We start from the raw sequence: 20,470 nt of genomic DNA on the forward strand, positions 1-20,470 counted from the left end.
GTGTTTGCGCAGTGGCCGAGCCGAGAAACCCGTCTGAGAGAGGAGGGAGGGGGGCCGCGCGGGAGAAGAGGGATATCTGTCTTTTTTTTTTTTATTCTTCTTCTTTACGCAAATGATTTCATACCCACGGTCTCAGATTCCTGGATGCTGAGTGGACTCGAGCGGCGCGCACGCACGGACGCACACACACACACACACACACACACACACACACACACACACACACACAAGTGAGGCGAAAAAGACACCGAGCCCCGCTGCGCCGGAGAGCGCAACCACCGGCGACCACACGCATTCATATTATTAACCACAGGGAGGAAAAACCACAGCACTGCGCACACAGCCAGCCACGGTCCCGTCCCGTCCCGTCTCGCCTCGTCCTGCATGCAGGCGGTACGTGTGGAGTCAGACCCGGAGCTTGTTTCACAATCACGTCAAAAAGAAAAACAACAAAAACGGACAACTTGTGTGCCCACCCCCCCACCTCACGACAGTGCGTAAAAAGTTAAGCTCTGGATTTGCGTTCTTCTTGGCGTCTTTTGCGCAAACGTCCGCGCAGCACAGGGGACACAAATCGTCACAACGTTCATGTGTGTATCACAGTATAACGTACAGGATGATTAATGAGTGATATATTTTTTTTGGATTTTGTGTGTGTATATATATATGTATCGGATATCTCGCCTCATCGCTCACATGAACATAACACCCGAACTGTGCTGACAAAGTGCCGACACACGTCTCGAGAAAACACCGATACAAAAAAAAATTACAAATTAATAAACCCCTACAATACTACAGCCCTCCTCTGTCCACCTCTGTTTTTTTGCTGTTGTTTTATTTTATTTATTTAGTTATTTATTTTGTGTGTGTGTCAAATATTGTCTGCCGGCGTCTGGACCCCGGCGATCAAGACCAAGTCCGACCCTGTTTACGTGCGCTGCTTGGGGAAGAAGAAGAAGAAGAAGAAGAAGGAGAAGAAACCATAAGGGGGGCGGTGGTGGTGGAGAGAGAGAGAGAGAGAGAGAGAGAGAGAGAGAGAAGGAGGGGAGAGGAGGAGGAGGAGGAGGAGAGAGAGAGAGACTGCAATATCATTTGTGAATCCCTCTCACAGTGCTGCAGATAGGGGCTGCCAACACATGCGGCGCGTCTGCAGGTGAGGGAACAAGGCTTGCACCGTGCCGGACACACTGAAGGGGGGGAAGTCAACCAACCTAAAAAGAAAAAAAAAAAGAAAACAGCGTCGGATATACGTCTTATTTTTTTCTATTTTTTGGTCATTCCTTCCATGCTTGATTTTTTATTCCCCCCCCCTCTTTCTTTTTTCTCGCTCTAACAAGACAGCAGGTTTGTGCACACTGGAGTTGGCTCGCCGGGAAAACAAGGGGGAGAGGAGCGAGAGAAAAAGAGAGAGAGAGACAGGAGAGAACTACACAGCGGTCTTGTGCGCAAGGCTTGCAAGTGACTTGGAGGGAGGGAAGAGAGCGGGGTAAGCGCGGCCGGACAGGTAATCTGCTTCGTCTCCACATCCTCGAGATCGCCGGGTCTGTGGAGGGGAGGGGAGGAGAGGAGAGGAGGGGGGCCGGCTCCGCGCAGTCGACACTGAGTTTTGGAAACTGCGCGGGCATTTAAACGCTCCCTCTTGACATATGTGGACATAACCGTCGTCCGGACAGAAAGGGAGATATTGCAGCCTCACCCAAGAAGGAGATTCTGTGAGTAAAACAAGAAAATAAACCCAACATAACGGCGGGATATGGACCGAATTGACTTTCTGGCTGCTGCGATGCCCGGACATTTCGTTTGGCTTTTTACGCGCATGTAAATCCCGAGTATTTTGTGTGGCACCGCCCGGAGCGCACGGAAGCCCCCCCCCCCCCGGTGTGTGTTGGGGTTTTTTTTCAGTGTTTTATGGTAAATCGGGGAAAGGGCAACTAACATCCAAAGCTCACAGGGAGGTGGGGGGTAAAAAAAAAAATCAGAGAAAGCCCCCGTGCACTTGCTGCTTTTTTCACTGCAGCAGGAGCGATGTAGGAAGTCGTCCGGAGGATGAAGTCTCACGCATCCCGCAACAGAGGGCTCCGCTCTTAATGAAAACGAGATTTCCTCTCCGCGCTCGGACTCTCCCGCAGTGATTAAATCCTCTTTTGTTTTTCCTTCATATTTTTTGGGGGGGAGAACATCTTTCTTCAAGTCTTAAGTGGACATTATTATTATTATTTTTTTTTTGCCTTCCAGGTGGGAACAATGAGGACTACTGGTGCAGTGGACTATTTGTACTATTGCGTGCTCATCCTGCAGCTCGTGCATCAGCCCGCTGCCAAGCAAGTGCTCCGGTACCGTTTGGCCGAGGAGGGACCTGCCGATGTCAGGGTGGGGAACGTGGCCGGCGACCTGGGCATCGTGGCCGGGTCCGGCGAGGTGACATTCACGCTGGAGTCCGGCTCCGATTTTTTCAAAATAGACAACATAACAGGTGAGCTCACCACCAACGAGAGGCGCATAGACCGGGAGAAACTACAGCAGTGCCAAATGATATTTGATGAAAATGAGTGTTTTATAGATTTTGAGGTGTCAGTGATAGGGCCGGCTCAGAGCTGGGTCGACCTCTTTGAGGGAAAAGTCATCATACTAGACATAAACGATAACACCCCGTCCTTCCCGTCCCCTGTCCTGACACTGTCTGTGGAGGAGAACAGACCCATTGGAACCCTTTATCTGCTGCCCACAGCCACAGACAGAGATTTTGGCAGGAATGGAATAGAGCGATACGAGCTTATCCAGGACAATGGGGAGAACTCAAGGCGCCTGGGCTCTTCTGGGGATTCATACTCGGGGAAGAGGAGGTTTGATGAAGGCGCGAGCAGGAGCAGCGTCTTTGAACTGCAAGTTGCTGACACCACTGATGGAGAGAAGCAGCCTCAGCTCATCATTAAAGGGGCCCTTGATAGGGAACAGAGAGACTCCTATGAGCTCACACTGCGCGTGAGGGATGGAGGAGATCCCCCTCGCTCCTCCCAGGCCATTCTGAGGGTGATGATCACTGATGTGAATGACAACAACCCCCGGTTCGAGAAGAGCGTGTATGAGGCTGACCTGCCGGAAAACAGCTCCCCCGGTTCCCCCATACTGCAGCTCAAAGCGACGGATGCAGACGTGGGGGTTAATGGTCAAATAGAGTATGTGTTCGGGGCAGCCACAGAGTCAGTAAGGAGGCTGCTGAGGTTGGATGAGAGCACAGGGTGGCTGAGTGTGTTGCACCGCATTGACCGTGAAGAAGTGAGCCAACTGAGGTTCACAGTAATGGCCCGCGACCGAGGCCAGCCGCCAAAAATGGACAAGGCCACCGTGGTGTTGAACATCAAGGACGAGAACGACAACGTCCCCGCCATTGAGATCAGGAAGATTGGGCGCATTTTCTTAAAAGACGGGATAGCGAACGTGGCTGAGGACGTGGTGGTGGACACACCCATCGCCCTGGTCCAGGTGTCGGACCGCGACCAGGGGGAAAACGGCATCGTGACGTGCACCGTGGTGGGCGACGTGCCCTTTCAGCTGAAGCCAGCCAGTGAGATGGAGGGTGAGCAGAACAAAAAGAAATACTTCCTCCACACATCTGCACCGCTGGACTATGAGGCCACACAGGAATACAATGTGGTCATAGTGGCTGTGGACTCTGGAAGCCCCAGCCTGGCGAGCAATAACTCTCTTATCGTCAAAGTGGGTGACACTAATGACAACCCTCCTGTCTTCAGCCAGAATGTTGTAGAGGTGTCGTTTCCGGAGAACAATGCCCCTGGCGAGAGGGTGACAACAGTGGCAGCCATTGACGCAGATAGTGGGAAGAACGCCGAAATAGCCTATTCCCTGGACTCATCGGTAAATGGGATTTTCTCTATCGATGCAGACAGTGGAGACATCAGAGTAAACACCATTCTGGATAGAGAGCAAACTGAGCGCTACGAATTCAAAGTGATAGCCAAAGATAAGGGCATAAACACCCTTCAGGGCTCTGCAACAGTGGTCGTCCTTGTGGCCGATAAGAATGACAACGAACCAAAGTTCATGCAGGACGTGTTTACCTTCTATGTCAAGGAGAACCTTGAGCCAAACAGCCCAGTCGGCATGGTTACAGTCATTGACGCAGATAAAGGCCAAAATGCAGAGATGAGTCTTTTCATTGAGGAAGAGGAGGAGATCTTTTCAATTGAGAATGACACAGGGACTATTTTCTCCACCCTCTCCTTCGACCGAGAGCAGAAAACTACGTACACATTCCGCGTCAAAGCCGTGGATGGGGGTGACCCTCCCAGATCCGCCACGGCCACAGTTTCACTCTTCGTCATGGATGAAAATGACAACGCGCCAACAGTCACGTTCCCAATAAACAGCTCCTACACCCTTCTTCCTCCCTCCAGCAACATCAGAACAGTGGTGAGAACAGTCATCGCCACCGATACCGACACTGGCATCAACGCAGACCTGAACTACAGCATCATTGGGGGGAACCCCTTCAAGCTGTTTGAGATTGATGGGGGCACCGGGGTCATTTCTCTGGTGGGGAAGTTGGAGCAGAAGCACTATGGCCTCCACAGACTGGTGGTCCAGGTGAATGACAGTGGGCAGCCTTCACAGAGCACCACCACGCTGGTCCATGTGTACGTCAACGAGACTCTTTCCAACTCCACAGTTGTGGACGCCCAGGTGGCTAAGAGCCTGAGCACGTCTCTCAACACCAACATTGCCGGCGACCCAAACTATGATTTGAGCAAACAGCGGCTAAGCATCGTAATTGGGGTCGTTTCGGGCATCATGACCGTCATCCTTATCATCCTGGTTGTCGTCATGGCCCGTTACTGCCGCCCCAAGAACAAGAATGGCTATGAGGCCGGCAAGAAGGACCACGAAGACTTCTTCACACCACAGCAGCACGATAAGTCCAAGAAGCCCAAGAAGGATAAGAAGAAACAGAAGTCCAAGCAGCCACTCTATAGCAGCATTGTCACTGTAGAGGCCTCCAAACCCAACGGGCAGCGCTACGACGGCGTCAACGAGAAGCTGTCGGACAGTCCTGGCATGGGCCGCTACCGTTCAGTCAACGGAGGGCCGGGGAGCCCAGACCTGGCCCGGCACTACAAGTCCAGTTCACCACTCCCCACTGTCCAGCTTCACCCGCAGTCGCCGACAGCTGGTAAAAAGCACCAGGCAGTTCAGGACCTGCCCCCTGCCAACACCTTTGTTGGCACCGGAGATAACATTTCCCTTGGATCTGACCACTGCTCTGAATACAGCAGTCAAACTATCAACAAGTACAACAAACAGGTAAGAAGACACATCTCCATGTTCTTCTTCTTCTTTTTTTTCCCCCTTCCACCACTCTTAAATGTCCTCTGTTTCTTCCTGTTAGTGTTCTCTCCACCATAATGCTTTCTGACAGGGCTAGTCTCAGTAGTCTTGTTGCCTTTATGGTGCTAATGTGTGTCAAGTTAGCAGCATTGATCTGTTTTTGGTTTGGAGTGCCATTCACATGTAATATCGAAAGGGAAGAGAATGATTTAGATGAGCGTACGGAGAGGTTTTGTTACCACTCGACCAAACAGGGGGGCCAACTTTTTCGGCTTTCGTCATGCGGCGTGTTGAGTCTGCCTTTTCCGCCAGGGGTGTCACGACGACTAACCTCGTCAAGTATGTGTCGGGGGAGTGTTGCAGACAGCTCACATAAGGGTTTGGTTTTGCAGTTATTTTTTATCCCAGAAGGGAGCGAGGCAGGGGCCGGTCAAATTCCCCTTAGCCATGTCAAGCCCTGCCCTGCCCTCTGGCTGTGACAAGGCCCCCTTGTTTTCTTGTGAAAAGGGGGGGGGACAAAGCAAAAGAGGATAAGAGAGAAAGGTAGATTGAAGGGTGAATGCAGCACAAACATGGCTTTGTTTGGTTTTGTGAGTCAGTTTTACAGTCTGGTTTTAAGTAGGAACATCTGGCCAGGAGGTTGTATTAACATTCTTCTGGACTTATGGGTCTGCATCGCTTCATTGACCCGGCAATGAAATTGGACATTTATATATCACCTCCCATATTGTGCCTGTGTTTCTTTTACTCCCTTATCTCTTCACCTCGTATATAAATGTCTGCCATTTCCTACCTGCCTTTTTATTTTCCTTCCCCTTCACTTCTCATCCACCCTCCAGCTAGTCTCACCTCCTTTCTGTTTGTGCTTTTCTTCCCTTTTTGCCTTCCTTTTTTTTTTTGTTCTCCCGCTCTGAGTAACTCCTTTCTTCCATTCGCAGTGCTGCAAGACGAGTGGAGGTGGCATGATGTGATATTCAAATTCCAGGAAATGTGTGCTTTTATCAGCTCGGGCTTTATAGTTTTTTTGGCTGTCGTCGCAGTCTTAACGTGCATCAGCGGCAAGACGCGCAGTTAATACATAATGAAGTCGGCTGATTTGCGTTTTTGTGAGGGAAAAAAAAAGAATGCACCTGTTTTATGTGTTTTCTGTGGCAGTCTAATGAATTATTGATCTTTCTTTTACTTGGTGTCAGCACTACTCTTTTTTAGAATTCAGGAGTGCTGCTTTCTCTCAGAACACAGCTGGACTGTTTTTTTGTTTTCCTCTTTCTTTTCCTTTATATTCCATACACACTGTTGTCCCCCCCCAACTCTCCTTTGGCCCAGCGTAGTGTATCCTTGCGTGCTCTGCACCCACCCGTGCTGCCTCCTCTCCCTCTTTATTCCTTATTCTCTCTCAGCCCCTGCCACATCATACCCTTTACAATGGTGCTCCCCTCGCCTTGCCTTTTTTTTTTTCTTCCCTTGCAGTGGTTTCTTTTTAAATCTCCACTCTCATCTCTCTACACCCCTCAACCCCCTCCCTCTTGCCGCTTCTCCTCTCAAATCATTTCACTCCCCTTTTACTTCTATCCCTTCTCTTCCCCTACTCTGTCTCTAACAGCTTCTAATATGGTGTATTCACTGAGCTGCTTCCCAGAGTGTGAGGAGTGCTGTTGCTTTCGGATGTCTCCTGCATAATTAAAAGGGCACTCTATTTGCTGCTGCGGCAGCAGCATGTATTGTGTGTCACTACGCTCCACTTATATAATTATTTATTTACTCTCTGCATTAATGCCGCGGGAACTTTTATGAAGTGTGCGTTTGTTACAATACAGCGCCTGAGACCAAACAGTAATGCACTTGCGATGAGCATTTTCTTGCAACGCTCAGATGTAATAGAATAGTAAAGAAAGTGTTCAGTGGTCTACTGGGCAATATCATCCATGTTTATTGTGTGGTGAGACCGGCTTGGTGCTTAATATACAATAGCAAGCAGGTATTAAAATCGCCTTTTTATATCCCAGGGGCTCAGTAAATACTGTTGATAAATTCTGTTGGGGTGAATAGGGTGTAATTTAATGGCTGCACAAGAGAGCTAATTGAAGAGAAGGTGTGTGTGCTCATGTGCTCCAATTATGGCATTAAAACAGCCGCCTCTATATTAGATTAAGTAGTGAAGCGGTCATGCTCTTGATTTTTAAGGGATGCTGCTTCTAAAAATATTCGATTTTCACGTAAGTGCCACTACAGATAAAGACATAATAAAGCACTCAAGGACACTTGTGCGCCTCGGTTAAGGGAAGAAATTTATGCGTGATCTGGATTAGTGGCGGTTACATCACAGAGAGGCCACTGACACTGTGTTTTTTTTTTTTTTTATTCCATTCTATATTCGTCCGGGAACATATTTTTACATCCCTGAGATTTATTCATGTGACGGTTCACATTTGAATGTGTGTCACATTTAGCCCCAGATGGTGATTTGTGATAAGCGGTGATGAGGCGGTGTCTTTAATTACGAGTTTCCTTCCCACGCGCAACATGAACACGCACACCCTCACCCACAGACCCATCTCTCTCGCCACTCCCTCTCTTTTTTTGGCCGCCTGTGGGAGGAGATAGAGACGGGCACAAGAAAGACGGCCCTGTTATCGGCACAGAGAATGGCCCCTAGTGTTTCACAAGGGACTTTGGAAGGGTGAGGCAGGGAGTGAGGCAGGGAGGGAGGGAGGGAGAGAATAGAGCTGACCATTGACTGTAATCTCTGAGGTATCGGATTCCGTCTTTCTCTGTCATCACCTATCTAGTCTTACAATAACTGCACAGGCAACCTGCTTGGGCAGGTAACCAGGCAACTGAGGGGGTTTATTGCTGAGGCGAACCTTTTTTTTTTCTGTTTAGCCCATCAGACATTTAAACAGTCATTAAACCGAGCTAAGTGTGAGGGAGAAGCCAGCGTGTCACCCGGCAGCTGTCGAGGGATTGAACAGGAGGGGCGACAGACCTGACATTTCCTCTCCCGAAACGCCTTCCACTGCAGCTTATTCATATTTCCTCTTATTTCCCTTCTTACGTTACCCTTCCTTCTACCAGCCCCTCGCGTACCTGCGTCCAGTCCTTACGTCCGAAGGCTGATGAGCAGCGCGTGCACTTAACAGAACACTTAACTTTATTGCTTTTGGCAGTGGCTCACTGTCCTCTCCAGTGCCAGAAAATAATGCTGTCCAACCGTAATGTAGTGAGGAATGAAATCACTTAGCCGTCGAATTAGCACAAGCCATCAGCTTTTGTTTTATCATTGCACTTCAAAGCGCTCGCTCGTGCCCAGGTGGATCACTTTTAATCAGCGCTGAGCCACAGCAGCTTGTATCCTGCGCTCTCCCAGTGTAGCCCCTCAGGGCAGGGGGAAAAAAAAAAAAGCCCCGGTCCGCACACTTATACCAGGTTATCCTGCCTCAGGGCTGATGCAGCGAGCATAACTGGACACAGGCCTTAACCCAGAGCCCCGGCGTTCACCTCCTGAGCTCCAGCCAGCTGTTCCTCCTCCTCCTCCGCCTCGTGGCCGCGGCCTCTCCGGGACGAGCTGGATGCAGGTGTGCTAGCAAGCGTCTGATTTGCATAGGGCAAATCCTCAGCCAGGACAAACAATATCAGCATGCAAATAGGGGTCACCTGAGTGGTGTCTGTAGCCAAAACGTAGGCCGTGATCGCCCTTCAGGCTCCAGGCAGAACAGGAAGCCAATATGGAAATGGTGGCACTTTGCCTCAGGCCTAATTTGTTTTAACCTACAAATTGTAGCTGCCTAAACACCAACAAGAAGCCACAAGTGACCTGTTTGAAACATAAAACCCCTCGTGACCATGCATGTCAGGGGCTGAACATACATTTGATCCATCACGCTACCATTGTCCAAACCTTTTGTGTTCCCCCCCCCACCCCTCTGGCAGTCATTGCCATTAGTGTTTTGCAGGAACCAAACTCCCCCCGATGGCTTCTCGCGTGATTTTTATCTCGCCGTGGCAGTAAGTCCCCTCATTGAGCTCAATAAGGTAATTACCTGATAAGAGGTTGCACAAGGAGCTTTAACATGTTGGGCCGTCCCTCCGCCCTCTGTGGAGGCTGATAGAGGCCAGCATAGGGTTTTTGATAGCCAGAGAAAGCAGCTACAAGGTCAGGGTTGGGAGCTTAAGATTTAGAGGTGGGTTTTTTGGTAAGGGTTGGGGTGAAGGAGGCAGGGTTCAGGTTTTTGGGTTATGGTCAGGGGATATGGTTAGTGTTTAGGTGTAGGGATTGGCCTCGGGATTGGGTTTTAGGGTTACGGTTGGGGTCAGGGCTAGGTTTTTCAGGTTAGTTTGCAGTTGAGGGGTCATGGGTAGGGGTTTAGAAAAGTTAGAGAAAGTAGCTGTTAAAGAAAACAGTCAAACTTTCCTTCACTATCATCAAATCTGTGTCCAGGTTTCACAATCACAAGATCAAAATACGAAAAACAGGATTCATAGCAACCTCATGGTAATTTAGTACCGGGTGTTAGAGGTGAGGAGAAAGGTGAAGGAGGGAAAAAAAAACCCAATGCGGAAATCTCGTGTTTAGTACGAAATGAGATTATGTGCAATGAGCTGGTTTGTTTATTGCCGCATTATTAGTGTCCTTTGTGCGGCGCTGCGTAGCGCAGACTGTGGCTAATTTTATCAGAAATTGTTTTGGATCTATTACGGCTTAATTCAATCTAGGGGCTGCTCGGGCTTTTTTGTTGTTTGTGCCTCCGAAAAAAAAGAAAAGAAAAAAAAAGAAAGGGAAAATGGAAGGAGTAAGAGTGCACAGTAATGCTCGTGAAATTGCAGCGGGCAGCGTTTTCTGCTGTAATTTGGTTTGGTGATTTGAATGCGCTCGCTCTAAGGCAATTACTAATCTTAGGATTATACTTACCTGATACGCAGGCAGGAGCGGTGCGGGCCGAGAGAGGAGGAAGTCAGGGAGGGATTGCTGCTATAGTATGTTAATGCCGAGGCGTTTTTCGCTTTCTTTTCCTATAGGGGAAAAGCATGGATAGTATGTCGTTCTCCTCTCTCTCCGTCTTCTGCCTCCCCCTCTCCTCTCTAATCGACCCGTGCTGCCTCCTCGCGATCACATGTCATCAGCGCAGGCCGCCAAAACACGGAGGCAAGAGGGCTGACACGGGGAGGAGCGAGGGATCAAACAGACGAGGAGCGCGAGCCACATGCAACCTTGATTGCTCTCCACGCCGCTGATTGTAAGTGGCAGTGTCGGAGATGCCACCTTCTTCTCGCCGCTCCTTTCAATTTGATGTCATCGAAAATGGAATTTCATTTCATACTCGGCAGCGATCGCATTAGACGAGGCTCGCCAGGATAAAGCCGATTCATTTCTGCCGATTTGCCTTTCCTGTGGCACTATCAACCACCGCGCGCTCGCAGCGCCGCGCGCTTGTTTTTTACACGGCAATTGTTAGGAGGAGTTTGTACAGTAAATTGACTTTTACAAGGCTCCCAAGGTCTATGATATGCTATGCTAGCCTTGTTGTTTTTTTTCCCCCTCTGTAGCTGTCCTCTTGTAGGAGCTCAAACCAACTAAATGAGAACATCACTTAGCTCTGCTGCTGAACAACCCCGGGGAATAGTTCTCTGTCGACGAGCTGGATCACAACACGGATCAGACGTAAAGGCTTGCTGTTTGCGAGACTAATAGGCAAAACAATGGTGTTTTGTTTACTCTGACACTGTACCTCATCAAAATTGTTAAAAAAAAAAAAAAAATATATATATATATATATATATCTGCCAGAGTTAGTCGCGTAATGATGTTCCTGTTTTTGTTGTTGTTTTGCAGGAAAGGTCACGGGCCGCTTGTTCTCTCAATGCTCGTTCGAAACAGGTGGCGAGAAGGCGCTTTGTGCTTCTCGTCCCCTCCCCCTCCCTCCATCGCCTCACTCCCTCGTGAGCAAACTTTCTGTCGAGTGCAGGTTTCGGCGCCTCCCTCTCTCCCTCGCAGCCGAACGCAACATTGCGATGAATCAGACGAATCGCCGCCTGTCAGCGTTGCTCACACAGGTCCAAGGTGTCAAGGGAACTGCCAGCAGGGTCCGTGCCCCCCAAACCCCCACCCTCCACGATTTAAACCCCCGACCAACGTCAGTTGCGTTTTCACGCGTGGCCTTCGTGAAAATGAGAATACGAGTCGTGAAAGGCGGGCGCGTTGATCCATAATTCACCCCTGAGTGCCACCTTTTCGCGCCGGCAGCCGAGTGTAAGGCTCCTCAGCGCGAACTTGTTTATTAAGCGGAGATGACAGGTGGAGGGAGAGGCACGTTAAGTGGCATGCTGTGTGTCCCAGACTGACGGAGGAAATATGCGAGGCGAACGCTCGGTTAGGTGTTTGTGTGTTATCAAGTTCAAGAGGGTAATTGAAGCATATTTAAGAGGTATGACCTCTAGCCCGGGATCAGCTCCACGTTGATTTTTTTTTAAATCTCTCTCTCTCTCTCTCTCTCTCTCTCTCTCTCTCCATATCCTTCCTTCCCCCTTTGACCTGCCTTCTTTTGTATTAAGAACCTCCTAGAATATTAACCCGCGCCGAGATCTCAGAGACCCATTAAGAATAGTCCGGGATAAATAATGCAGCCAAAAAGCTTTGCTTTTTCTTTGTCCGACTGTTTTTTTTATTTTTTGTTTTTTTTTTCTTATTAACGGGCTTGCGTTCATGCATATTTTGCTAAGCAGAGGAATACAGTGGATACGACTTGACTTGAAAGTGGAGGGATAGGACAGCTTGACTGCTTCTATTAGCCCTGCCTTGGTGCGGCTCCCACCATGTGGCCCCCCAAATGAGATTATATGTGTATGAAACAGGAGGTAGAGCGCTCACCGACCATCCATCAAAGCCTGGGGGGACCTGTGCGAAAGTTTGTGCATGTGTACTCAGCGGGTGCACACAGTGCGGTGGATGTGTACGTGTAAGGGGCGTGGGTGTACAGTTGGAATGTGTGTATGTGTGTGTGTGTGTTATCCTATGAGGGCTGGAGACGAGAGCAAACGGGGGGCCTCCACAGTTCAGCCTCTCCATCATCCTGCACGCCAGGCACACGCGCAGCGACATGCCTGAGAGGGTTTCAATATCCTCCGCAAGTGTGTGTGTGTGTGTGTGTTTGTGTGCCAGTGCCGGCTGCTGTGTTTACCCAAGGAATGCAGTTCATTATATTTGTATGTGTGTCTGGTTATTACATACACTCTCTACACACATGCGCACGGAGGCAGACGGAGCCTGAAAAGGCTGGAGCGGGTGCTTCATCTTCAACTGTTACCAAAAAAAAAAAAGAGGCAACAAAAAAAACCAAAACAAAAAAAACCCCACAGTGAACTCGAGCAGTCTGGGCAGATGATGGCTCTCAGTAGCCGGGGAGTGCCCTCGAGCAAGGCGCTGGGAGCACCCCCCCCTTCCTGCCCCCAGCGGAGCTATTTTATTGGACGCCGGCGTGACTAATAACGTGTGTTTTCAACCCTACGTGCAGCTCTGAATGTGTGCAAAAGAAGCCAGATTCATTAGCAAAGAGAGGCCCCCACGTATCGATGAGGCCTCACCTGGCAGAGAGCAGCCTATTAGCCGGGCCCGATAACTCTTGTCAGGGGCTGGAGGAGCCTGCCTGCCTGCCGGAGAATGAAGGTCACGGGGCAGCTGGAGTTTACGAGCAGCCTCGCCAGGTAGCAGCCATCAAATCAGCTGAAATATGAAGTCCGGCCAGAGCTTTTTTTTTTCTCTTTTTTTTTTTAAATGCTAATTTTTCAATTTGCCTCTTTCTCAGCGCGCACTTTCTTTGGCCCGCTTTTTTTTTTTTCCGTCGGGCCGCATACAGTGATGTAGGATTAAATTGGAACGAGGGGAAAGGTTACAGATGAGGCAGATGATGACAGATGTGCATCGGCCGTACGCCGACTTTCTGCTTAGCAGCGTATCAGATGTTGAGCTTCCTTTGTGCGTCTCACATCTACGACTTAAAGCTAATGACTCCCTGTCATGCAGAGCACAGAGAACAGAGACGTGGTGAAAGGAAGCGGCCCGTGAGTTGAGACGCGGCCACGTAGTTTTTTTTTCAAAGTTGCGAGAGTCTTTATGAGCCCCTCAATTTTTCCGTCAGTTCATTGATGAGAAAGTAATGGTTTTAGTCATTTATCAAGTTTTGGCCAGAGATTTGCTTGCTCCAGCTGCTCAGATGTAAAGAGTTTGTGCTTTTTTTTCTATTGTTATACATGATAGCAGACTGAATATGGATTTTTTAGGCTCTCTCTGGTGGAATTATAATGGGCAGTTTCACTACATTTCGTGAGATGAATTAATCAGAGCTGCAAAAATGATCCACACGTCCATCGAACTATTTTGGGTATAGATGAGAGCAGAAATGCAGAAGATTAGCTGGTTACAGTTCCTTAAATGTAGATATTTTGTTATATGTATAGTATCTTAGACTCTCTGATAAAGTATTCACTTCTTTTTTACAGGATAAACCAATTAAGTCTGCAACAATCTGTCATTTTATCCTCCATTTGACCAAAATACAAATAAGTTGCTACGGTTTTGACAGTCTACTCATTGTTTCAATCATTTTTGAAGCAAAAACATCAGACATGTGCTGATGCCGGCTTCCTAAATGTCAGGCTTTAACGTCTTTCTTTGTCATTTGTGACAATAAACAAAGCTTTTGAGGTTCTGGACTGCTGGTTGGGTGAATATACTGTATGAGATGGCGCCACTCAGGGCATTTTGAGCATTTTTCAAATTGTGTTTGCACACCGAACAATTATTCTGTTAACTGAAAAAAGAAAAAAAAACAGTCAGTCCTGTTGATATCGGAGAGATGCGTCTGGGTAGTGATCGTGTCTTCCCTGATGATACATCGGTGGCAGGTTTTAATCCCTCAAAGAATCTCGTTACGCCGAGATTTTGTTCCGCAGCAGAGCTCTGCATCATTCAGCCTGAATTAACCGAATGCGGTCTGACACTGGTCCTCATATACTGTACATTCCCACAGGCCTGGCCCATTACAAACTGCAGAATAAAGTCCAGATGACTGTGGTGCTGGCTTTAGTCAGACAAATTCTTCTGCGGATTGAGGAGCTCCAGACATTTAATATGGTTTCAGGTATTGATTTGCGGCACCATGCCCTATAGCCTGTTTATTATCTCGCTTTGGCTTCACCTTTTTTTTTTTTTTTTTTCCCTCCTCTCACTCCTTTTCTTTCGCTGTATCCGAGGAGATGGAGTCCTCCTCTCCTCCTCCCTGCCTCTTTTCCCTCCTCGGCAACAATGTTCTCAGCAAGCGCTACAAATATTCAATCAAACTGGCCACTGGCAAAGAAAGAAACACCCGCTTGGGTCGGTGAATGAGTGGGTGAACTTTAGGTGCGTGAACGACGGCATGTTCCGAGCTGAGGCTTTTTTTTTTTTTTTTTTTTTTTCTCAGTTTGCTGCAATTATGAAGGGTATTGGAAGGGGTGGGGGGGTGTAATCACAAGTGAGAGACTGGTCTTTGACACGGTTCATTTACTCTGAGTTGGTCCAAAGCAACACTTGGGACACAACAGCCAATTGTAAATTACAGAGTGGATTCAGTGGCGAGAAGTGCCTTGAGGGGGAGCTAGCCCACAGAGGCGGGGGGGGGGGGGGGGGCAACAGGCAGTGCTGTTACATTTGTTGTGTTTTTCTTTTTTTTCCTAGGCTGATGAGGTATGGGATTGCGGGGAAAGGCAACGGTATCAATCAAATTGACATGTCTGGGGGCGGTAAAATGATTAGAATAATGGTAAACAAAGCCGCTTAAACACGGCCGGGCTTCTCATATCTTAGCTCGACTTCTTTTTTTATTTTTATTTTCCAAACCCGGCTTCACTTCATAAAGCTTCACTTAACGTCAGCTTCGTCATGTTTAATCTGTCCATAATGATATATTAATAACAGACTTCAGTGGAAAGGAGGCGCACTGCTGGGAGCGTAAGTGCATGAAGGGGGATATCACACAGTGAAGAGCTCTCATGAACTGGTGACGTGGTGCAGTGGGGGTGGGGGTGGGGGGGGGCTCATAGCGACTTTGACAAGCGGCTAAGTGCCTACATGGGTGACATTTGCAAGTGTGTTGTGGAGATCCCCAGCCGGACTTGGAGGAGAACATTGTTACTGTCTGTTTAATCACCATCAGGATTCCGCGGGCGCTGCGGCGAGTGTTTGAGCAGCGCCGATTACTGTACCCGCCACCCCACCGCAATGGAGCCAATTGCAAGGGCGATCGTTTGATGTCAGCGCAAATGTGCTTAATGCGCACACCGCCCCCCACCCCCTTCCCCTTTTTCTTCTTCTTCTTCTACTTCTTCAGCATTTGAAAGATTTACGTCAGGGTGCGTGCATGTGTTTGCCTACCTCCCTTTGATTCCGTTTGAATGAGCTTTTCTTCGCCGAGGCAGCCTCTTCTCCCAGTGAATCGGGGGACATGACACGACAGTCGGAGACCTTGTAATTTATGTTTAAAAACGCCGGCGCTATCTGTGCCAGCGGGATTCAGTTTGAACAAGGAGGCGCACTGGGCAAGGGTCCTCATCGCGCTGTTTAAACCGTATGCCTGTGTTTGCTCAGGAATCCTTGGTGGGCTATCCATTGTTACTATGGCAATATACCTCCGTCGCTGCTGCCGCCATCCACAGCAACCTCGCCTGGAGGTTTTTTTTTTTTTTTTTTTTAAAAGGTTTTCACTGTCTCTCTCATCTTGCTTGTACCCAGTAATTCAGACTCATTGCTGCCAACGGCGGAGCTCAGGGGCAACCTGCCCCCAACGACAATAAAAAAAAAAAAATTTGGTGGTATCCTAACAGCGTTGGCGCGGAGCTGGATGAGGCGTGGGAATGTCATGTTCCACTAAACTCTTTTGATAAAGCCACCTGGGCAAGCAGGGAGCGTTTCAAAGATGAAGGTCCCCGAGCACTAAATTGGCAGGAGTTGCTTCACTACAATGGGCTCATCTCTTCCCTGTGCCACCCCTCCTTAGGGGCCCCATAATTTACTGCCCTTCCCACTTTGAGTTCTTGATTCACGGGATCAAATTAGACAGTGAGGGAACATCCGTGCCTCCACAATACTTTGCTCTCTCACTCGAGGCCGCGGCGCGCCTCGGCTAACTCATCCCCGCATCTATTCCGGGGCTCGAGATTTAAAATACAATATGTGCAGCCATATTTCTCGAGCCGGGAGAGAAAGAAATGAGCTTGATGTGGCTAAACAAAGGCATTTAATAAGATCTGAGTCACCCCATCGAACCCCCCCCCCCTTTTGAGGGAAGACGCGCCTCGCAAGGTCGAGCCTCTTATTGATGCGGCGCGCCACGCAGGAATCTAGTGTTTTATAAAACATTCCAGAGTATCAAATAGCCATGAATCTTAAAGACGGATGAAACAAGTCCTCTATATTTCATCCCGTATCTGAGGAGCGTGACGGCTGAATAGCAATGAATTCATTCAGACAGATTAAAGGAGCTGGTGTCAAGGATCAAACAGGAGGAATGCTGAATAAATACTGTAAGAATTCCTATGCATGAGGAGTAAATGAAATGACCGAATGCGTGTGTGTGTGCGCGTGTGGATTGGAAGGCAGCGCATGTAATGTCATATTCAGAGGCTGGCGAGCAGCTTACAAACCCAGAAGCTTGAATGACAGGAATGAAGTGTTTGTGCGACTGCGTGCGCCTCGTCCCTGTGATGACTCTTGGCATGCATGTGGCCCTAATGAAGTGGGTCTCCCATCTGCGTGACGACAGCATTGCGTCTGATTGGAAGCCGCCCCAGAGGCTGCCTGCGGCGTTGCTCAACAAGTTTGTTCTGTTCAGGCGCTCACTGTAGGGATAAATGCTCACCTTTCTTAACCCCTTGCGTCTCCTGGATTAGCTCGGGGGTATTTCCACAAGTGCATAAACTTGATTAAACAGGAAATGTTACACTTCTTAAGGCGTTGCCAGGCATCAGTAGCAGCCTGGAGAGCGTTCTCTAAGACACAATGCTCCCCATTTTGGTCTGCCTTTAGGTGGCACGCCGCGGCTCCTGTTTGATTACCAGCCACAGCATCTCTGCAGACTTTGTGTCAAAGCTCATAATAAGCACTGTGGGCAGCGAATGCTGTGAACCCCCGCGAGGGAGGAAAATAGGCGCCTGTGCGCGTTGGCATGTGTGTCTTTTGCATGTGTTCCTCAGGCGCCAGCAGCCCCTAAGAATCGGACTGAATTTCACCCGCCTGCCTGCAGTGGCGCGGTGTGTTTTTCTCGCCGGAGGGCGAGACGAGAGTGTCTGAGGCCCAGCCACTGGAGGTGCAGTAAGATTGAGACAGAGGAAGACAGAGGTAAAAAAAAAAAAAAAAAAGACGTGGATTACCGAGCAACCACTTCCAACTATCTGCTTGTCGGACTTGACAAGGCGGCATGAAGCCATCCCCGCATCCTCTCCTCGCGCATTACTCAAGCCATCGCCGGCTATTTACACAAGTCATACTTTCAGGCATTCATGTGATTTTTCAACACCCACTGAAATATGCTGCGTGGATATTGTGTGCTGTCAAAAAGCGGGCGCAACAGGGAGAGAAAAAAAAAAAAAAAAACACGCACACACACTGTCCCTCCTACTGTAATGTTTGTCGCCTTACGGTGTGATCCGAGAGTGATGCATTGTGGGTGTGGATGTGAAGGGCGGGGGGTGGTTAGGGGATGGACGACACCGACTCACGTGTTTACCTCGCATCGGGCACAATGACAACAACAGTAGCGACAGCGCTAGGAGGAGGCCCCCTTTGTGCAGCACAAGCTGATACACGGAAAGGGAGTGACAGGTTTGAAAAATTGGCAAACAGTGTTTGCTGGAAGGCTTCCTTGGGGCTCGGGTACCTTTGGAATCATGTGTGAATGCAGAGGAGTGTGAATGAAAAATAGCCGTGTGATCCTGCCATGTTGCTTCTGTCAAGAACGCGTGATTTTTTTTATTTTTTCTTCCCTCGTCTTTCTTTCCCTCGCCCGCTCCCTCCCTCCCTCCCACCGCTCGCTGTCATCCTCATCATCTGCCCCTCAGAGCTCGCTTTTCTCTCCCTCTCCCTCTCCCGCTTCTAATCATCTCTGTTTTAACACTCCATTCTCTCACCAGCTCCTCCATCGCTCTCATTCTCACACTCCTATCCTCCCCCTCCTCTGTTCTTCCAGCTTAGCGGACGTGGTTATTTAAGGCTTAGGAGCCACAAAAACCCGCCTTAGGTGTGTTTGCTTTTGTTACTTTCCCAAAACGGCGCATTGACTGCCACATTGTTAGCTGTTGATCCTCGTTCAGCCACTGCCCGTCAGAGGAGAGGTTTCGTGTGGTTCGGTGGCGACTTAAGCCGCGGCGGAGGACTGCGATCCCATCAGCAGGTTTTTAAGTAGTGCAGCTGCCACTTAGCAGGGAAGTCAAGAAGACATTCTCGAGATACCTGCCCTGGCCTTTCCCTCCCCCTGAGGGGAAACGGTCAGGGATCCACCCTGCAGGGCTGAGGACGTAAACTCTCAACTGTCAAGATAAAGATTGACAGTAATAGAACGGGAACAATTCAGCAACCGCTGGAACACTTTTGCTTTTGTCTTCTGTCCGTTCCGTTTGCACGGGCGCAGTCGTGTGTCACTTTCCACAGAAGCTCCTCGACAAGACCACACTTGCAGCCCCACACTCGTGAGCGTGTGTGCGTGAGGTTGAAACAAATGGTTGTTTTTGTATTTCTGGAATAGCGAGACGCTTTTTTTTTTCTCTCTCTCTCTCTCCCTCTCGTTGCGACACAAACCAAAAACAGTCACAGTGTGATCTCTCCTTCACAACATCTGTCCCAGATTGCTCTATCCTTTCTAATTAAACCCTGTTTACCTCATCTTGCGCACTGATGAGAGCGCTGGTTTCAGAGATGATGAGCCGGCATTAGGGATGAGACGGGAAACCCAACCAGAGTCATGCATTGTGAGTGTGATGTGCCAAGTCGCTGGAAGCCCCTAACCATAATCCTAACTCTGACCTCAAGCCCTGGCAGCAAACAAACACTAACCTCAACCTCAACCCCGATTCCCAACCCTAAACTCTTACGCCAACCTCAGCCCCAAACGCTAAACCAAACCCCGACCCTGACTCTACCCCAAAAACCCTAACCGCAACCCTGACCCCAGCCTCAAACCCCACAACAACAGATTGGCCGTTCACACACCAAAAGTCCTTCAGTCAATGTCTGGGAAGGCTGGGAACAGCGCTCTAACCTTGTTTTGGTATATTCGACAGAAGGCAGCTGAAAAAGAGAGGGGGGTAAAAAAAATGAATCTAGAACTTGAGGCAATTTCCAATCATACATTTTTAATGTTTATTCCACTGTTTCTTAATTAAATCCATGCATCTGAATATAGTAAAAAGGCCTCGTATCGAGGAGTGAGTTTGGGACGTGCCGAGTAGACAAATTCATAATGCATAACTTTCCCAGGCAATGTCCATGAGGGATTTTAATAGATATCTCATGACTTTTTAGTAGAGTTATATATTTGCCCCCTGGGGTTTGGTTGGAGCAGGCATGCACAAGGCCTGCCGGGCTGTGAGCGTGCACGCACGGTATTCCCAATCACTTCGCGTGTGAAATATATTGGATGGTTATCTGAGGCGAGGGTCAGAGAGACACATTTTAACGATTTTAAACCTGGTTTAAACAGACAAACTCTCTCTCTCTCTCTCTCTCTCTCACACACACACACACACACAGAATTATCCTGGGCAGCAGCCTGATTCAATTAGTAGGAGGTGAGGAGCAGAGAGATGAGGGTCACACTTGCCATTCCAGCCCAAATGGAGAAGCTTCCTGGGAGACCCAGCTCGTCTCTAAATTTGGCAGCTCCTGGGTCATTGTTTCATCGCAGCGCACAACGGCTTCGGGGCTTGCTGTCGCTATAAGCCCGGCTATCTATACATCTATAATGCACATTTCAATTTAAAGCTCCCTTCCCTCCCTCGGCGATGTTGTTTTTTTTCCGCGCCGTGTTAGCTGCAACCCTGGAACCCCCGCAACTACTTGGGGGGGGGGTGCGTTGGCTCCTTCACTCTGGCATATCAATGA

The 20,470-nt window shown here is 49.0% G+C and overlaps 1 protein-coding gene across 7 annotated transcripts in view; it reads left to right on the plus strand.

Annotated features, from left to right (window-relative positions):
• Positions 1–1,209: 1,209 nt before the first annotated feature.
• Positions 1,210–20,470, plus strand: part of pcdh7b (protocadherin 7b) — a 117,652-nt gene continuing 98,391 nt past the window's right edge. For 6 of the 7 annotated variants that reach the window (XM_037112286.1, XM_037112288.1, XM_037112289.1 and 3 more), the window contains exon 1: positions 1,210–5,322. In XM_037112286.1, the coding sequence (XP_036968181.1) occupies positions 2,248–5,322 (3,075 nt within the window). In that variant the 5' untranslated portion in view covers positions 1,210–2,247. The remainder of the gene's footprint in view (positions 5,323–20,470) is intronic. The other variant, XM_037112287.1, reaches the window with a different exon arrangement.

The sequence above is a fragment of the Acanthopagrus latus genome, chromosome 10, assembly GCF_904848185.1.
Source record: "Acanthopagrus latus isolate v.2019 chromosome 10, fAcaLat1.1, whole genome shotgun sequence".
In the NCBI taxonomy this organism is placed as follows: domain Eukaryota; kingdom Metazoa; phylum Chordata; class Actinopteri; order Spariformes; family Sparidae; genus Acanthopagrus; species Acanthopagrus latus.